The following is a 19,966-nucleotide window of genomic DNA, read 5'->3' on the forward strand; positions in this document are numbered from 1 at the left end:
CTTTCTACAGCTTAATTGGAGTCCACCTGCAGAAAATTCAGTTGATTGGACATGATTTGGAAAGTCACACACCTGTCAATATAAGGTCCCACAGTTGGGTGTGCATGTCAGAGCACAAACACCAAGCATGAAGTCAAAAGAACTGTCTGTAGACCTGCGAGACAGGATTGTCTTTAGGCACAAATCTGGGGAAGGATACAGAAAAATGTCTGCTGCTTTAAAGGTCCCAATGAGCACAGTGGCCTCCATTATTCGTAAACGGAAGACATTTGGAACCACCAGGACTCTTCCTAGAGCTGGCCGGCCTTCTAAACTGAGCGATCGGGGAAGAAGGGCCTTAGTCAGGGAGGTGACCAGGAACCTGATGGTCACTCTGTCAGAGCTCCAGCGTTCCTCTGTGGAGAGATGAGAGCCTTCCAGAAGGACAACCATCTCTGCAGCAATCCACCAATCAGGCCTGTATGGTAGAGTGGCCAGACGAAAGCCACTCCTTAGTAAAAGGAACATGGAAACCCGTCTGGAATTTGCCAAAAAGCACCTGAATGACTTTCAGACCATGAGAAACAAAATTTTGAACTCTTTGGTGTGAATGCCAGGCGCCATGTTTGGAGGAAACCAGGCAGTGCTCATCACCAGGCCAATACCATCCCTCCAGTGAAGCATGGTGGTGGCAGCATCATGCAGTGGGGATGTTTTTCAGCAGCAGGAACTGGCAGACTAGTCAGGATACAAGGAAAAATGAATGCAGCAATATATAGAGATATCCTGGATGAAAACCTGCTCCAGAGCGCTCTTGACCTCAGGCTAGGGCGAAGGTTCATTTTTCAGCAGGACAACAACCCAAAGCACACAGCCAAGATCTCAAAAGATTGGCTTCAGAACCACTCCGTGAATGTCCTGGAGTGGCCCAGCCAGAGTCCAGACTTGAATCCGATCGAACATCTCTGGAGAGATCTGAAAATGGCTGTGCACAAACGTCTCCCATCCAACATGATTCAGCTTGAGACATATTGCAAAGAAGAATGGGCAAAACTGCCTAAAGATAGGTGTGCCAAACTTGTGGAATCATATTCAAAAAGACTTGAGGCTGTATTTGCTGCCAAAGGTGGATCAACAAAGTATTAAGCAAAGGCTGTGAATACTTATGTAAATGTGATTTCTTAATTTTCTATTTTTAATAAATTCAAAAAAAGTAAAAAAAAAAACGTTTTCACATTGTCATAATGGAGTATTTTGTGTAGAATTTTGAGATAAGAGATTCAATTAATACAATTTGGAATGAGGCTGTAACATAAAATGTGGAAAAAGTGAAGCGCTGTGAATACTTTCCAGATGCACTGTATTTTAAGCTACCCCGAGGCAAGGCTTATGTTACATAAAATAAAGATTGACCTACAGGTATATATATTATATATAAAAAATACATTTATGTGTTCTGACTTCTTCACACATAATTTTTTTCTTTTAATAAATGATTTTTTTAACAATAGGAAGTGCTAAAAATAAGCAATGTTCCTTTCAGAAATAACTTTTTTCCTCCTTTCCAATATTACAATTGTTAATTAGTCAAAAAAGTTGAGAATGTTTTAAGTCAAGTTTTGGTAGTTTTTGTGAAGAATGCCTAGGTGTTGTGTTGCAAGTGGGTCCAGCGATGGTACAACAAATGGTTAGCAGCCAAAATAGGGCAAACCAGCCAGGACACAGCAGGCTAGCTGCTAAAAAGGGCTACCTGGGGCCGATCTGCGTAAATACGGGAGGCTGGCCAAGCAGAAGCATGCTGGCCAAACAGAAGCATACGGCAAGAAGCCAGGAGAACAGGAAGCAAACAACAAAAAATGGCCACTGCAACAAACACGGCTTGCTGGCTGGTAAAGAGGAATCGCCAGGACCGATCGGCGGAAAAAACAGGAGGCTGGCCGATCGAAATGCCGTAAGCAGCCAAGCTACACAGGAACTAACAACAATAGAAAGCCACGGCGACAAACACGATTCCAGTCTTTTATACTAAATGACCACGGCAGGCCAGCTGGCTGCCAAAAAGGACTTACCGGGACTGATCAGCAGAAAAAACGGGAGGCTGGCTGACCGAAAATATGTAAAAACAGGGGCACCATAGAGAGTATCCTGACCAGCTGTATCTCTGTGTGGTGTGGAGGCTGCAGCGCTTCCGACTGGGGTAGTGTGAGGAGGGTGACGAGGACAGCAGAGAAAATCATCGGGACTTCTCTCCCCTCCATTCAGGACATTGGCCAGAAGCGCTGCCTATCCCAAGCTAAGAACATTATCAGGGACCCCTTTCACCCCCATCATGGACTGTTCACTCTGCTAGCCTCTGGGAAGAGGTACTGCAGTGTGCGGTGCAGGACCACCAGGTTCCACAATAGCCATTAGACTGTTAAATGGTCAATCAAGTCAAGTCAAGTCAAATTTATTTATATAGCCCTTAATCACAAAAATGTCTCAAAGGACTGCACAGGATTACAGTTACAAAATTACACAATTACCTGATCTTAAACCAGCATGCGGGCAAGGAAAAACTCAAAAACCTCAGTGTGAGGAGAAAAGAGAAACCTTGAGAAAGGACCTCACATGTGGTAATCCCCCTTCCAGGATTGACCAGGGTGAATTACAATTAGCATTACTGTACACATAATAGTAAACATTAGGTAAGATGTTGAAAATGTCCGGAAAGTGCATGACATCAACGACGCCCCCAGCCTGCAAACCAGTCCAGAAAGTCTATGACAGCCATGACGCTGCCTCCCGTCTCTGCCAGCTGGTAAATGCAGGGGTTGACATGCTGCATGTCAGACGCCGGTCCGCTGACCCATCCCAAATCATCCTTCTCCTTCGTATCAGCCAGGCAGGCGTCGGAAAAAGACAGGACAAAACAGAATATGAGGTGGGCATCAATCATATGGTTTGGAATAGAAGTGTGTCTTAAGCCTCGATTTAAAAACTTCCGTTGAGGTTGCAGATCTTATCTCCAGAGGCAGGGCGTTCCATAACACCGGGGCCCGGATGGAGAACGCTCTCCAGCCCGCAGACTTCTTGGCTCTCGGAGTCACAAGTAGACCGGCATTTTCCGAGCGCAGACTCCGTGCAGGAACATAGGGGGAAATCAAATCGTAGAGATTAGTCGAATCTAGAGTGTTCCCATCTTTATGAGTGGGCACATCAACTATTTGATTGAAACCAAATGTATCAATCAGTGACTTAAAAGCAATTGCAAGTGAATTTGATGGGGAGTTTATGTGAACATTAAAATCACCAATAATTACAACATTGTCCGCATAAGTTACTAAGTCTGTTAACAAGTCCGAAAATTCTTCCAAAAAATTTGAGTATGGTCCAGGTGGGCGATACACAACAACTAAATAAATTGGTGTTGACATTAAGGACCTCATAACAAGTGCTTCAAACGTTTTAAAACTAGTAGGGGTATTAGAAGTAAATTTCAACCTATCTTCTGATATAAGAGCAACACCTCCACCTTTTTTGCATGGTCGTGCCATGTGCAAACTCACAAAGTTAGGGGGAGAAGCCGCATTTAACACTACAAACTCATTTGGTTTTAACTAGGTCTCACAAAGGCCAATAAGGTTAAGATTGTGTTCATTAATAAGGTCATTGACAAGTAAAGCTTTGGAGGCTAGTGATCTAATATTAAGAAGGCCAAGCTTCAGCACTGTGGACTGAGCTGAAACCATTCGCGAGTTTTGAACCTTAATGGCAACCTTAGTGGTAACCACCACAGGATTAGACTGCCGGTCCCGGGTCTTGTGCCTTGCATGACGGCAGATGCGGCCCGAATTCCATACCACAGGAATATTGTTGACAGGTGGAGTAGCAGGATGACTATTGGTAGAAAATAATGTTATTTCTTCTCCCTCCTCACCTAACAAGGGAGAAACAGAGGTAAGAAGCACAGAAGAAGATGCTATAGAAGAGTATAAATCAGGGTGTATGGTGCAGTCAGTAGAACGCTCTAAACTACAAAAACTATGTGAATTGCATGAATCTAGCATAGCGCTAGTTAGCTCTAGCGTTACAGACTCCACACCCATGGTTACAGGTTCACTAATCACCTGTGACCTGGCCTGCACTAGTGTACCCTCAATCAAACACATAGTAAATCTAAACTGCTGCTAATCTGTACATCTGTTGGTTTTGTTTGACTTTTTTGCACTACTGGCAGTTCTTTATAGCTAGCCACTTTTTGCACATCTGTTTCTCTGCACTATTGTACTTACAGTGTTATTGTTACTGTTTACCCGACTTGTTTACCTGACTGCCCATTTTGCACATCTGGTTAGCTGCTCCTCTTGCACTATTTGCACTACTGTAAAATACTATACATAGCCATAATTATTTAGTATATTATTAGTACTCAATACTCCAACTCAATACAACATTTTATTTATATCTGTACGATCAAGGAAACTGTGCGGGTCAGATGTATCGACATTTCGTTCTGTATACACGTGTACTAGAATGACAATAAAGTAGATCTGAATCTGAATCTGGAAAAAGCAGCAGGGCTACCCACGAACCTACGACAAAAAACGACTATTGCAACAAACATGAACCCAGCTGGGAAAAAAAAACAATGAGCACAGCAGGCTAGCTGGCTTGCCGACTGCTAACGGGGCTAACCTGGACCAGACAAAACTGGAAGCCTACGGGAGCCCGACGCTAACGGGGAAATATCTGGGACAATATCATTTCAATTGCAAAACACGAGGCAAAAAACAAAGGAAAGTCACAATCACCTATTAAAAACAGTGCAAAGGCACAAAAAGGAACACATGCTGTACACGGCAGTAGGTAAACAAACTTACCCTACGCAGCTCGATGATCAAAGCACACAACTCGGACTAAACAGTCCTAAGCCCCCCAGCAGTTTTAAGGTTCAGTTGGTATTATACAAAATCATGCATGGGATTGCCTCCGCATATCTTTCAGACTTGGTTTCCCTCTATGTTCCAGTCCGGAGCCTTTGCTCTAAAAACGCTGGTCTACTAGTGATTCCAAGAGGCAAGAAGAGATCCACAGGTTCGAGAGCGTTCTCCATTTGGGCCCCGGTGCTGTAGAGAGCTCTTCCCCCTGAGATTCGATCTGCAACCTCAGTGAAAATGTTTAAATCTAACCTTAAAACACACTTCCATTCTATAGCATATGAATAACCTATATTTTATGTTGATAATATGTGTATTATTTGCCCTTATGTAAGTTTTAGATGAGGGGATGTTGTCACAATAATCTGTAGTTTGCAATAGTCTTTGATCTGTGCAGCCCTTTGAGACTCTTTGTGATTAAGGGCTATACAAATAAACATGACTTGAGTTGACTACAATCGCCGTCTGTTTTTCAACAGAATGCGCAAATTGTTTTGAGTCTTCGTTGTCCACAGGAAATGAGTCGAAATTAGTCAACTTTCAGACTTAATTTCTCAAATCCTGTGCATTGCATGGAATATGAACCCTTTAAAAATGAAAGGACGATGTTTTTTTGTTTTCAGTATTTAAAAGAAAAACACAAATAGCTAACACAGACAACTTTAGTACATAGGACATTTATTAATATGATATTGGCAAATTATCTTCCTCTTTTCATTTCAAGAACGATGTTGCAGTCAAATTAAGACTAAGAAACGATGAAATCTTCGAAATGTAAACAAAAAAGGGTTAATGGGAACATAAGTTTATCTCGGGCCCCTTTAACAACTTGGACACTTTGTACAAATGTTACATTTAAAAAATAAATCACTCAAATAAAAATATATAAACTTCTAACATTCCGATTAATAGTAAGATCTCATTTTAGTTGTTAAATCAGTGAACCAACATCAAGAAATCCAAACAAAGCCATGATGATTTGAATACAAGTAAAGAAAAGTATAATGTATGTTCATTCAATCAGAACCAAATTTAATATAAATTCTGTAAGAGGTCATCTTGACTAAATCAACTCAAAACAGAATACCATATATATTATGATTCAATATTTAATCTTATGTAATTTTACATAAAAAGATAAAACCAATTCTAAAATAAAGTTTAGACCAATCACTAGTGTCAGAAGTACATGAATCGTGCATTCAAAAGCAGCTATAATTCCTTAAATGCAAATGCCAACCAAACAACTTTCATGCAGAGTAATCACGAGCAATTTCACCACCACACTCGTGAAACTGAGCTTTCACTCGACATGAGAACCTTTGACCACAAACTGAACAAGAAAAGAGATTTTTACCAGTGTGAGTTCTTGTGTGTTTTTCTAAATATGTTTTCCGGCTAAATTCTTTACCACAATATAAGCAGGGGAAAGGTTTTTCACTTGTGTGGGTTGTCATGTGTCTTTCCAAATATATTTTCCGGCTAAATTCTTTACCACAATTTAAGCAGGCGAAAGGTTTTTCGCTCGTGTGGGTTGTTGTGTGGCTTTTCAAGTGTCCTTTTTGATTGAATTTAAGACCACAAATTGAGCAGGAAAAAGGTTTCTCACCAGTGTGGATTCTTTCATGATTTTTTAAGCTCGTGCCCTCAGCGAATTTTTGACCACAAACTGAGCATGGAAAAGGTTTTTCACCAGTGTGTGTTCGAATGTGGTTTTTTAGGTTTCCTTTTTCATTGAATTTTTTACCACAAACTATGCAGGCAAACGGTTTTTCACCAGTGTGGATTCTTACATGTTTTTTTAAACTCGTACTCCGAGTAAAATCTATACCACAAATTGAGCAGACAAAAGGTTTCTCACCAGTGTGGGTCTCAATGTGGCCTTTTAAGTTTCCTTTCCGGCGGAATCTTTGACCGCAAACAGAACAGGCAAAAGGTTTCTCATCAGTGTGGATTATCATATGGCGTTCTAACTGATACTTGAACTGAAAGGTTTTCCCACACTGAGAACATACAGCACCTTCCGACAATTTGTCGCCATTAATGCGTGCGGAGTCAGACATGTCACCATCATCTGTTGTCATGTGTTGATGGGACCTGCTGCTTGGAGGCTTTTTCCTGGTTTTCTTTTTATGTTGACCTTGTTCTATGGAGGTTAAACAGGCCTCAGTCACAGGTAAATCTGTCAAATGTTTTTCCTCTTTATGGTGAACAGGCTCCACACTCTCCTCTTTAACGTGATCAGGATCCAATTTCTGCTCCTTTTTAATGCCAGGTTCCAGTTGCCAAGGAAGATGATACTCTTCACAGATGTCTATGGGATACACAACAAATGGTTTAGTAAAATTCCCATCTACCCAAAATAATATTTAACAGGTAAAACGTCCCTAAATATTTATTACATTTGTGTTTTTCTTTTTCAGTTACCATGTAACGTATGGAGTAGGGCTACATTTTTGAAAAACAAAACGGAATTACAATTTTGATCTGATTTCTGATTTTAAAAGAAAAGTGCATTTTCTGTGCTAGGTTTATTTTCCCGGGAGAACATAAAAAAAAGACATGGGATGACATACATAGAGACTGAGAGTATACGACCAGCACAAAATATCAACTTATAGATGTACAAATAAAAACAGAGTTGCCGTGTAATAATTGGTCTTTATTGTCATTACACAAAAAGACAACAAAATTGGAGGGCGATTCCGTTCAGTGTAAAAGAACGATTTAGAGGCTGGGAAGTTACACGCTGGAGTCGGGGGTCCCTGCGACCTCTGCAATGTCTTTGTGATGATTAAAATACAAGAGTCACAACTGAAGCGGTTTTCCCACAAGAAGTAGTTCCAAGTCGTTCGTTTAATGTGTAATGGATCTGGCGTTTTTGATTAGCCACATTCGGCAGTGGTGGCTAAGGAGCTTTTAGCCTAGCTGTTAGCTTTCCCTTCAGATGCCGCCTCAGTCAATTCCCCGACGCGATCAAAGTCCGGGGAGCACCGGCTGGTGATCAGCTTTTCTTTGTGCTCTTCTGATTTCCCTCAGAGTCCAATTTAATTGATTAATTTATTTTCAATGTAATGATGTGGTAAAACTACAGGCTGTCACATTCGTTTTGATGGCCAGTCATGCGCCTGGCTGCTTGACTGAGAGCTTATAGCAGCTCAGTCAAAGTCATCAAAGTCGTGCACACTCGTCTTACAAACTGAGCCTCGCCTTTGATTGGTGCCATTAAACCTGCTTTCTTATTGGCCGTTGGTGTTAAACTACAAAATGTGCCAATCCTACTAGGCCAAATGCTCCATCACTCAAATTCCAAACTGGAACAATGAATTCTTGAAAAAAATGCAGTGTTTTGCGGTTACACCATCGCACTACATCAGATTCGATTTCGGTTAATCGTGCAGCCCTTGTATACAGTGTTGGGAATAATGCAGTTACATAAAACGCCATTACGTCACGGCATTAGATTTTCAGGAACGGGGTAATCTCATTATTTTTTCCGCTGTTACCGTTACTGACAGCAAAAAGCGGTGCGTTACTTTGGCGACCCCCCTTGGCACACCCGACGTCCTTTTCAGTAGCCCGCTTTTACGTCACGTTTCAAAATATGTCACAATTCAAAATAGCGACATATTTTAAACAGCAATGACAGATATAGTATTTACTAATGGGCCAAAAGAAAAGGCGAATGAGGGCCAGGTTGCGATTAATGTGAGCCCTATTTTTGGGCAAAACCCCGACTCGTGTCGTTTGCGAGCTAAAAGTTTCTATTATGATTGAAAGTAAACAAAGGGAGCCAGCTGCTCGCCAATCAAAAGCTGACTTCTTCCCAGGCCCTTTCTTTCTCTTTCTGATTGGTCAATATGCATTTTTGGAGGGATTCCGAATTCTTGACTCTAAATTTGTTGAGCATAAAGAAGGTTAAAAAAAATGGTATTTTATCTTTTGGTTTTAGATTTATAAATATTTTGATTAGAGTTTTCTTATTAGTGTTTAAATAAAAAAATATTTTTTCCTCATTTTATCTTTTTCCTTAAGTTATTGTATTTTTTCTTTTTTCCTTGAATTAGTTATTTTCTTTATTTTTCCAACCTTTTCAAGTCATTACATGCATAATGTTACATATTAATTGGTAATGTGGGGATTAAAGCAATAAAATCCTTTGGAACTTAAAAGTGAGCCGAGCCCAAACAGAGCGGTTCTCTAAAAATGAGTTGAATGTCCGCAAACATGGAGTTATTACATCCAAGACTGTCAAGTGAATCCTAACATCATGGTCATGAACTGTGGGTGACTGTAAAACAAGATCCTGGTTGCAAGCGAAAAAAAACGAGTTTCCTTCACAGGGGGGCTCGACTCTCAGAGATAAGATAAGAAGCTTGGTCATCCGGGAGGGTATGGATCTGCTGCTTTTCCGTGTAGGAGGGTGCCAGCTGAGGTGCCTCTGGCATGTTATTTACATGACTTCTGGCTCACCTTGTGAGGTTCTCCGGGCGTGTCCTACCGGCAGGGGGCCCTGCAACGACCATGGACACGCAGGAGAGACTGTCTCTCGGCTGGCCTTGAACGCCATGAAATACCGTCGGATGAGCTGGAGGAAGTGGGTAGGAATAGGGAGGTCTGAGCTTCCTTACCGAGGCCCCTGCGACCCGACCATGGGTAAGTAGAAGTTAATGGATGGTTCTTGTTAATCGTTGGGTTTCTGTTAGAGTTCATACATTTGCAAGGTAAAATCAGGTTTTGGCCACAAGAGGAGCCTAAATTTGATTTTGTCTCGACGCCAACTTGTTTTATATACCTCTTCCGCGCCTGGCAGCTGCATCAAGAATATGAAATAGACTAGAAACACATATCGTGGGATGGACTTTAGTAGCTGAACATAAATTGTTCTTAAAAGTAAAGTGACAAACCTGATGTGTTCAGCACAACTCGGAGCTGCTTGTTAGCTTCGTCCAGCCGTCGATCTTCTCGCTCGGTTTCTTCTTGCGCTCCCCGAAGCTCATTTTTGATCGCTCGTTTCCTTCTTGTACACATTTTCGCCACGTCTGAAGCAATCTATTGAATATATTTTGCCAAGTTAAATGGAGATTTTCCACACGACTGGTGCAGAACGCCACGCGGCCAGGAACCACCTCCGGGCGACTTGCGAGGACAAAGAATGCGGGCGGAGCTTAAGTTAACAACATCCGGTTCAGAAAAAATAATATAAGCCTCATTGAAAATAAGACGTAAGAGCCGAAAGAATCGGCTCTTTTCAGTAAGCCAAGCCTAAAGAACGATATTTTTTTTGTTTTCAGTATTTAAAAAACACACTAAGGGCTTACGCGGACAATTTTAGCACATGGAACATTTATTAATATGATGTTGGCAAATTATTTTCCTCTTTTCATTTCAAGAACAATGTTGCAGTCAAATTAAGACAAGGAAACGAAAAAATCTTTGAATTGTAAACAAAAAAGGGTGAATGGAAACATAAGTTAATCTTGGGCCCCTTTAACTTCGACACTTTGTACAAATGTTATATTTAAAAAAATAATTCACTCGAATAAAAATATATAAACTTCTGACATTCTGATTACTGGTAAAATCTAAATGTAGTTGTTAAACCAGAGAACCAAATTTGATTAACAATAAATTTTGTCAACAGAACAATCTTCAAAGAAGGTCCAGTCACAGATATGCCTATATGTGATACAACATCAATAAATCCTAACAAAGCCATGATGCTTTGAATACAAGTAAAAATAAGTATAATGTATGTCCATTCGGAGCAGCACGGCAGTTAGCACGTGTGCGGCACAGTTCTGAGGTCATGGGTTCAAATCCAGCTACCAACCTTCCTGTGCGGAGTTTACATGCTTGCGGCTCGTTGCTCTCCAGCTAATCTTCTATTTATTGCCGCTCTCTTGTCTTTTTTGCTTTCACTTTTGGACACATGTGTGGCCAAAAATACTTACAGTAGGGACGAACTTATTCGGTTGGGTGGGCGTCTAAATTTCGACTTTTCGGGCACTTTTTATACCGCCTATGATATACCGAGCGAACTTCAAAGAGACCCGGCATCCTTGTGGACGGCTATTCCGCTTAATAAACGACGACAACGTCGCCGTAAGGACAGAAAACAGAAGCGTGGTTGCCGTGCAGGTAGATGTGTGAAGCGTGCGAAGTCTAAGCAGCAAGATGGACGCGAGGAAGGACGCGAGGATGTAACTAATTCCACCATTCATCCCTCGCCGGACAACACACACGAAAAGCCACAAGAGCGGCAGCTTTTGAAGATTTCGACCAAGACTACAAAGAGTTCAGCTAAGTCAAATGATTCAGCAAAGCTGAAATTTGGTCTGTTAAATATTAGATCGCTTGCTCCAAAAGCTTTACTTGTTGATAACATTATTCGTGATTATAAACTTAACTGTATGGGTCTGTGTGAAACTTGGTTACGCCCGGATGAGTACTTAGCGCTAAATTATGCTTCTCCCCCAGACTATGAGAGTAGCCAGATAGCACGCACGTTGAAAAGGGGTGGTGGTGTTGCGCTAATTTCTGAAAAATCGCTCAAATTTAATCCACGTACCTCTAATAATTACAAGGCGTTTGAGGCTCTTGTGATGCGGTCCTCTCTATTGTCAATTTATGTAATAACTATCTATCGTGCACCTGGGCCGTACACAACTTTCTTAGACGAATTTGCTGAACTTTTGTCTGAACTAGTAACCTATGCAGACAAAATTATAATTATGGGAGACTTTAATATTCATATGAACTCCCAACTCAATTCACTTACTATTGCGTTTAGGTCTCTAATTGATGCATTTGGCTTTAATCAACTGGTTGATTTGCCAACCTATAAAAATGGGAACACGCTAGACTTGATTCTGACTCGAGGAGTTTTAACCTCAAACATTATGGTATTACCGTGTACTACCGTTATCTCGGATCATTATTTAGTTACATTTGAGGTGCTAGCTAAGTGTAGTGTTAAAAAAGCTGAAGTATTTAGCGGACGCAATTTAAGCACTGGCACAGTTTCTGAGCTCTTTGAACTCCTTCCTGGAGCAGTTGCGTCCTTTCCTACATACAATGGCTCGATTGACTCACTCATGAATGAGTTCAATACCACCCTGACTAGTGTGCTGGATTCAATAGCGCCCATAAAACTAAAATCACATCCTAAAAGACGCACGCCTTGGTTTACTGATGAAACTAGAACCCTTAAACAAGAATGCAGGAAATTGGAAAGAAAATGGCACGCTACCAAGCTTGAGGTCTTACCTCAAACCTGGTGTGACAGCTTGTTAAAGTATAAAGCGGCCCTTGCCTCTGCAAAATCGGCCTACCTTTCGAAGGTGATTGCGTCTCAAAAGAACAACCCCAAAGCCCTTTTTGACACTGTAGCATCGCTTACAAGGCAACAGACTATCGCAGATAGTTCGACACACTCTGCTCAGGACTTAATGGTCTTCTTTACTGAGAAGATTCAATGCTTACAGGAAGAAATTGCTAAAGAAATTATTAATACCACACATATTTAAGGACTGAAATTTACAGATGCACGACAGGGTGGCTGCTTTGGGAAAATGACCGGTTTTAGTGAACTGTCACTTGATGATCTCAAACAGGTGGTAAATGCGGCCAAACCGACAACTTGCCAGTTCGACCCGCTCCCAGGTTCATTTATTAAAAGTCTTTTTGGCGTCCTTGGACCTTCAGTTCTAAATATTATAAACATATCACTCTCTTCAGGTGTAGTTCCAGCAGCTTTTAAGTCCGCTGTTATTAAACCCACACTGAAACGACCCAACCTTGATCCAGAAATATTAAGTAATTACAGACCTGTGTCAAACCTACCTTTCCTCTCTAAAGTACTCGAAAAAGTAGTGGCACAGCAGCTGAATGCTTTCATATCCGAGAATAACCTTTTTGAATCCATGCAATCAGGATTCAGGGCAAACCACTCTACTGAGACAGTTCTGATCAAGGTAACAAATGATCTCCTAATGTCAATGGATTCTGGCGCTTCATCACTTTTGCTGCTGCTGGATCTTAGTGCTGCTTTTGACACAGTGCACCACAATATCCTACTAGAACGGTTGGAAAAATGGATTGGTCTCTCAGGAACCGTCCTCTCGTGGTTCAGATCCTACCTCTCAGATAGGACGCACTGTGTTAAATATGGTGAAATGACATCTGAGCCCTTTAATGTTACCTGCGGTGTTCCGCAGGGTTCAGTGCTTGGCCCCCATCTTTTCAACATTTACATGCTTCCATTAGGTGACATTATTCGCAAGTACAATATCAGCTTCCACTGCTACGCAGACGACACTCAACTATATCTTCCGTTGGAGGAATCTTCCACACTAAACTGTGGAAATTTGGAGGCCTGCCTCACTGAGATAAAAGAGTGGATGTCACTCAATTTCTTGCGTCTTAACTCTGAAAACACCGAAATGTTAGTCATTGGTCCATCTAAATGCCGTGACTTATTCTCAAAAACTGCTGTGAACATTGACAAATGTCACATCACACACAGTGACTCAGTTAAAAATTTAGGTGTCATATTTGACCCTGATCTAACCTTTGAGATGCATGTAAAGAAAATTACTAGAACCGCTTTCTTCCATCTTCGTAACATTGCCAAAATCCGTTCAATACTGTCTCAGTCTGATGCGGAAACTATAATTCATGCATTTGTTACCTCCCGTCTCGATTACTGTAATGCACTACTCTCCGGTCTCCCGAAGTCCAGAATCAAGTCTCTTCAGCTAGTACAAAATGCCGCAGCGAGGCTTTTAACTAGGACAAAAAAGTACGATCACATAACACCGATTTTGGCTAACTTGCACTGGCTCCCAGTTAGCCAAAGATGTGACTTCAAGGTTCTCTTAGTATTGTTCAAAATCATACATGGACTTGCTCCCTCTTATCTTTCAGATCTGATCTGCCCCTATGTCCCGGTCCGAAGCCTACGATCTGAGAGTGCCGGTCTTCTGGTGATCCCGAGAGCAAAGAAGTGTTCTGCTGGTTCGAGAGCGTTCTCCATCCGGGCACCGGTGCTGTGGAATGCTCTTCCCCGAGATCCGATCTGCAACCTCAGTGGAAATATTTAAATCTAAACTTAAAACTCACTTCTACTCCATTGCATATGAATAATAACCTACTCTTCTTGTCGGCTAAAAAATAGTCTGTGTAACATAGTGTACTAATCTGTGAAGCCCTTAGAGACTTATTGTGATTAAGGGCTATACAAATAAAAATGACTTGACTTGACTTGCATGTTCTCCCCGTGCTTGTGTGGGTTTCCTCCGGGCACTCCGGTTTCCTCCCACATTCCAAAAACATGCATGTCAGGTTAATTGGCCGGTCGAAATTGTCCCTAGGTGTGAATGAGCGAGCGAATTGTCTGTCCCTGTGTGCCCTGCGACTGGCTGGCAACCAGTGTTGGGTGTCCCCTACCCACTGCCCGGAGATGGCTGGGATGGGCTCCAGCACTTCTGCGACCCTACTGAGGATAAGCGGTACAGATAATGGATGGATGTATGTTCATTCAATCAGAACCAAATTTAATATAGAACCTGTAAGAGGTCATCTTGACTAAATGGACTCAAAACAGAATACCATATATATTACTATTCATTATTTAATCTTATATAATTATACATAAAAAAGACAACACCAATTCTAAAATAAAGTTTAGACCAATCACCAATGTCAGAAGTACATGAATCGTACATTCGAAAGCACCTGTGATATCAAGCAGAGTGATCACTGCCAATTTCACCACCACACTCGTGAAACTGAGCTTTCACCCGACTTGAGAACTTTTGACCACAAACAGAACAGGAAAAAGTACTTTCACCAGTGTGAGTTCTTGTGTGTCTTTCCAAATATGTTTTGCGGCTAAATTCTTTACCGCAATTTAAACAGGTGAAAGGTTTTTCGCTCGTGTGGGTTGTTATGTGTCTTTCCAAATAAGTTTTACGGCTAAATTCTTTACCACAATTTAAGCAGGCGAAAGGTTTTTCGCTCGTGTGGGTTGTTGTGTGGCTTTTCAAGTGTCCTTTACGATTAAATTTTAGACCACAAATTGAGCAGGAAAAAGGTTTCTCACCAGTGTGGATTCTTGCATGATTTTTTAAGCTCTTGCCCTCAGCAAAATTTTGACCACAAACTGAGCAGGGGAAAGGTTTTTCACCAGTGTGTGTTCGAGTGTGGTTTTTTAAGTTTCCTTTTTGATTGAATTTTTTACCACAAACCAAGCAGGCAAACGGTTTTTCACCAGAGTGGATTCTTATATGTTTTTTTAAGCTCGTACTCCGAGTTAAATGTAGACCACAAATTGAGCAGACAAAGGGTTTCTCACCAGTGTGGGTCTCTATGTGGCTTTTTAAGTTTCCTTTCCGACGGAATCTTTCACCGCAAACAGAACAGGCAAAAGGTTTCTCATCAGTGTGGATTATCATATGGCGTTCTAACTGATACTTGAACTGAAAGGTTTTCCCACACTGAGAACATACAGCACCTTCTGACAATTTGTCGCCATTAATGCGTGCGTAGTCAGACATGTCACCATCATCTGTTGTCATGTGTTGACGGGACCTGCTGCTTGTTGGCTTTTTCCTGTTTTTCTTTTTATGTTGTCCTTGTTCTGTGGAGGTTAAACAGGCCTCAGTCACAGGCAAATCTGTGAATTGTTCCTCCTCTTTATGGTGAACAAGCTCCACTCTCTCCTCCTCTTTAACGTGATCAGGGTCCAAATTATCCTCCTTTTTAATGCCAGCCTCCAGTTGCCAAGGAAGATGATAGTCTTCACAGATGTCTATGGGATACACGACAAATGGTTTAGTAAAATTCCCATCTACCAAAAATAATATTAAACAGGTAAACATCCCTAAATGTTTATTACATTTGTGTTTTTCTTTTTCCGTTCCCATATAACGTATACAGTAGGGCTGCACGATTAAAAAAAAGAAAAAGGTAATTGCGAATTTTAAGAACTAAGTTGCACTTTTGATTTTGATTTTAAAAGAAAAGTGCATTTTCTGTGCTAGGTTTATTTTCCCAGGAGAACATAAAGAGTGAAATGTAAACGTGTTGGAATTATATACATATATTTATCCTACAGTTGACATTAATATGTTATAAGTGTTCTCAGCGGGACTTAAACCTAACAAAACGTAACTTCAGATGACGTACATAGAGACTGAGAGTATACGACCGGCACAAAATATCAACTATAGATGTACAAATAAAAACAGAATTGACGTGTAATTAATCGTCTTTAATTGCAATGTACAAAAGGACAACAAATTTGGAGGGTTATTCCTTTCAGTGTAAAAAAAAACAATTAAGAGGCTGGGAAGCTACTCGCTAGAGTCGGGGTCCCTGCGAACTCTGCAATGTCTTCGTGATGATTAAAATACAAGAGTCACAATTGTAGCAGTTTTCCACGTGTACTAGTTTCAAGTCGTTCTGTTCATGTGTAATGGATCTGGCGTTTTTGATAAGCCACCACTGCCGAATGTGGCTAAAGAGCTTTTAGCCTAGCCGTTAGCTTTCCCTTCAGATGCCGCCTCAGTCAATTCCCGGACGCGATCAAAGTCCAGGGAGCACCGGCTGTGATCAGCTTTTCTTTGTGGTCTTCTGATTTCCCTCAGAGTCCAATTTAATTGATGAATTTATTTTCAATGTAATGATCTGGTAAAACTACAGGCTGTCACGTTCGTTTTGATGGCCAGTCGTGCGCCTGGCTGCTTGACTGAGCGCTTATAGCAGCTCAATCAAAGTCATCAAAGTCGTGCACACTCGTCTTACAAACTTTGCCTCGCCTGTATTGATTGGTGCCATTAAAACCTTAAACCACAAAATGCGCCAATCCTGATAGGCCAAACGCTCCATCACTCAAATTCCAAACTGGAACAATGAATCCTTGAAAAAAAAAACGCAGTGTTTTGCGGTTACACCATCGCACTACATCACATCGTGATACAGATTCGATTTCGGGTAATCGTGCAGCCCTTGTATACAGTGTTGGGAATAATGCAGTTACATAAAACGCCATTAGATTTTCAGTTACGGGGTAATCTCATTATTTTTTCCGCTGTTACCGTTACTGACAGCAAAAAGCGGTGCGTTACTTTGGCGACCACCCTTGGCACACCCGATGTCGTTTTCAGTGGCCCGCTTTTCCGCTCTCCTTAGAGTTGTTTATGTCATATTTCAAAATATGTCACAATTCAAAACAGCGACATATTTTAAACAGCAATGACAGATATAGTATTTACTAATGGGCCAAAAGAAAAGGCAAATGAGGGCCAGGTTGCAAAAAATGTGAACCATATTTTTAGGCAAAACCCCGACTCGTGTCGTTTGCGGGCTAAAAGTTTCTATTATGATTGAAAGTAAACAAAGGGAGCCAGCTGCTCGCCAATCAAAAGCTGACTTCTTCCGAGGCCCTTTCTTTCTCTTTCTGATTGGTCAATATGCATTTTTGGAGGGATTCCGAATTCTTGACTCTAAATTTGTCGAGCATAAAGAAGGTTCAAATTTTTCCGTATTTTATCTTTTGGTTTTAGATTTATCAATATTTTAATTAGAGTGTTCTTATTAGTATTTAAATAAAAACATTATTGTTTCCTTTTTTAACTCTTTTTCCTTATGTTATTGTATTTTTTCTTTCTTCCCTGAATTAGTTTTTTCTTGATTTTTCCAACCTTTTCAAGTAATTCCGTGCATAATGTTACATATTAATTGGTAATGTGGGGATTAAAGCAACAAAAACAACCTGAAGAGCCCTTTGGAACTCGAAAGTGAGCCGAGCCCAAACAAAGCAGCTCTCTGAAAATATTTAGAATTTCCATGTCATCAGGTAAACTCTGGCCAAAACTATTTGCTCGGAAAATTTCAAGTTCTATGACATACAACTCATTTAAAAAAAATATGTATCTGTACGGGGTCAACAGTCACTAAAATACATTATGCCACATATCATTGGAAAGCTTAAACTTTTGGGATTCGAGATATGATGACAGTTTCAAAAGATACACAAAACATCACAATCAGTCTGAAACCAGATACCCGAAAAATGTATAGCCGGCATTGCGTCCCCTGGCAGTCATCAAATAAGTTGAATGTCCGCAAACATGGAGTTATTACATCCAAGACCGTCAAGTGAATCAGTGTAAAATATTTATTAATCTGTTTATTTTGCCACATCATTTCCTGCTATTTCTGTGTCGCATGGCCGCAGTAATTCGGATTGGTTTCCTGTGGCAGTTGGACTCCACCAAGGCTGCCCTTTGTCATAGATTAATAAACAATGTTATGGACAGAATTACTAGACACAGCCTTGGCATTGAAAGGGTCCGGTTTGGGGGCTTCAGCATTGTATTGCTGCTTTTTGCAGACCATCTGGAGCTGTTGGCTTCCTCAAGGTGACATGATCTTCAGCTCTCACTGGAGCGGTTCGCAGACCGAATTAAAACGGCCGGGTTAATGATTAGCACCTTCAAGTACGAGACCATGGTTCAATGCTGGAATGGGTTGCATGCTCTTTCTGGGTTGAGGATGGGGACCCCCCCGCCCACGTCTTGTTGACGAACGAGGGCATAGGAAGGTACCAGCTGAGGTGGCTCTGGCATGTGATAAACATGCCTTCTGGACGCTCACCATTGGGGGTTCTCCAGGCGTGTCCTACAGACAGGAGGCTCCGCAACGACCATGGACACGCAGGAGAGACTATGTTTCTAGGCTGGCCTTAGAACGCCATGGGATACCGTCGGATGAGCTGGAGGAAGTGGGTGGGAATAGGGAGGTCTGGGCTTCTTCACTGAGGCCCCTGCAATCCGACCATGGGTAAGTAGAAGTCAATGGATAGATGGATCTTGGTAATAGTTGGGTTTCTGTTAGAGTTCATACATTTGCGAGGTAAAATCAGGTTTTGGCCACAAGAGGAGCCTAAATTTAATTTTGTCTTGACACCAACCTATTTTATATACCTCTCCCGCGCCTGGCATCCGTATCAAGAATATGAAATAGACTACAAACATGTATCGTTGGGTGGACTTCAGTAGCTGAACATAAATTGTTCTTAAAAGAAAAGTGACAAACCTGATGTGTTCAACACAACTCGGGGCTGCTTGTTAGCCTCGTCTAGCCGTCGATCTTTTTGCTCGGTTTCTTCTTGCACTCCCCGAAGCTCCTTTTTGATCGTTCGTTTCCTTCTTGTACACATTTTCGCCACGTCTGAAGCAATTTATTGAATATATTTTGCCAAGTTAAATGGAGATTTTCCGCACGGCTGGAGCAGAATGCCACGCGGCCAGGAACCACTTCTGGGCGACTTGCAAAGACAAAGACTGTAGGCGGAGCTTGTGTTAAACAACATCCGGTTCACCAAAAAATAATATAAGTCGTTTATTTTTTATTTTTTATCCCGCTCATTGAAAATAAGACGTAACAGCCGAAAGATTTGGCTCTCTTCAGTAAGCCAAGCCTAAAGAGCCGGTTTCCTAAAAAGATCGGAATGTCCATTAATAGATGGCGGAGTTCTGACCAATCAACATCTATTTTTGTACTCTTACTTTGGCATACAGTGTATCGCATTTTGTTGTGTGTATCAGGAGAATCGTTGTATTAATACGTTTTAAGTTGAAAATTTCTAACGACCAATAATCATTGAGGGAGTGCGTTACCTTGTGGAGTTATGTGGTAATAGGCTCTCGTACTTGGTCTGCTGAGCGCCAATGTCCAAAGTCAGGCCCTGGAGGCAGTTGCGGCCCGTTATTATGAATATGTGGCTCGCCAGCGTAGCGTGTTGTTCAACACACTGGACTTTTACTACGCCCCCCGCCCCCCAACAATTTTGTCGCGCTCACGCATATACTCTTGCACAAACTACTGTATTGCTTCTCGTTTACGCAAGCATGACATGATTTCTCCTACTTAGAAATCATGGAGTGGTCTAAAATTTTCATCGTAGGCGCATGTTCACTGTGAGAGATATAAACTAAAAAGAAAAATCCAGAAATCACATTGTGTAGCGACCCTCGTTCATGCACGACACAAGGTTTCAC

General features: G+C 41.4%; 2 protein-coding genes across 8 annotated transcripts; both read right to left on the reverse strand.

Moving 5' to 3' along the window:
- Positions 1-2,409: 2,409 nt before the first annotated feature.
- On the reverse strand, positions 2,410-19,921 carry LOC148351121 (uncharacterized). 2 transcript variants are annotated; one of them, XM_088320177.1, is made up of 4 exons: positions 19,586-19,921; positions 19,002-19,249; positions 15,256-15,711; positions 2,410-3,096 (listed from the first exon to the last, which is right to left on the reverse strand). In XM_088320177.1, exons 2-4 carry the CDS (start codon positions 19,123-19,125, stop codon positions 3,065-3,067), a joined length of 612 nt encoding a protein of 203 aa, XP_088176303.1. In that variant the 5' UTR covers positions 19,126-19,249; positions 19,586-19,921; the 3' UTR covers positions 2,410-3,064. The 2 variants fall into 2 exon arrangements, with proteins under 2 accessions (XP_088176303.1, XP_088176302.1); XM_088320176.1 differs by lacking the exons at positions 2,410-3,096; positions 19,586-19,921 and having other exon boundaries at positions 14,517-15,711; positions 19,002-19,274.
- LOC148351122 (uncharacterized) lies at positions 5,560-10,053 on the reverse strand. Of its 6 annotated transcripts, none has more exons than XM_088320184.1 (4): positions 9,806-10,032; positions 9,694-9,734; positions 9,372-9,537; positions 5,560-7,212 (listed from the first exon to the last, which is right to left on the reverse strand). In XM_088320184.1, the coding sequence occupies exons 3-4, from the start codon at positions 9,466-9,468 to the stop codon at positions 6,149-6,151; spliced, it is 1,161 nt and encodes a 386-aa protein (XP_088176310.1). In that variant the 5' UTR covers positions 9,469-9,537; positions 9,694-9,734; positions 9,806-10,032; the 3' UTR covers positions 5,560-6,148. The 6 variants fall into 6 exon arrangements, with proteins under 6 accessions (XP_088176310.1, XP_088176307.1, XP_088176309.1 ...); XM_088320181.1 differs by having other exon boundaries at positions 9,372-9,597; XM_088320183.1 differs by having other exon boundaries at positions 9,614-9,734.
- Positions 19,922-19,966: the final 45 nt, after the last annotated feature.

The sequence above is a fragment of the Urocampus carinirostris genome, chromosome 16 (genome assembly GCF_059441175.1).
Source record: "Urocampus carinirostris isolate Australia breed hairy pipefish chromosome 16, RoL_Ucar_1.0, whole genome shotgun sequence".
Classification (NCBI taxonomy): Eukaryota; Metazoa; Chordata; class Actinopteri; order Syngnathiformes; family Syngnathidae; genus Urocampus; species Urocampus carinirostris.

Excerpts from the sequence above, each read along its gene's own strand:
- LOC148351122 (XM_088320180.1), bottom strand. The coding sequence starts at position 9,929 with ATGTGTACAAGAAGGAAACGAGCGATCAAAAATGAGCTTCGGGGAGCG. Across the intron at positions 7,213-9,805 it reads AGTTGTGCTGAACACATCAG|ACATCTGTGAAGAGTATCAT; the intron begins GTTTGTCACTTT and ends TGTATCCCATAG.
- LOC148351121 (XM_088320176.1), bottom strand. The coding sequence starts at position 19,125 with ATGTGTACAAGAAGGAAACGAACGATCAAAAAGGAGCTTCGGGGAGTG. Across the intron at positions 15,712-19,001 it reads AGTTGTGTTGAACACATCAG|ACATCTGTGAAGACTATCAT; the intron begins GTTTGTCACTTT and ends TGTATCCCATAG.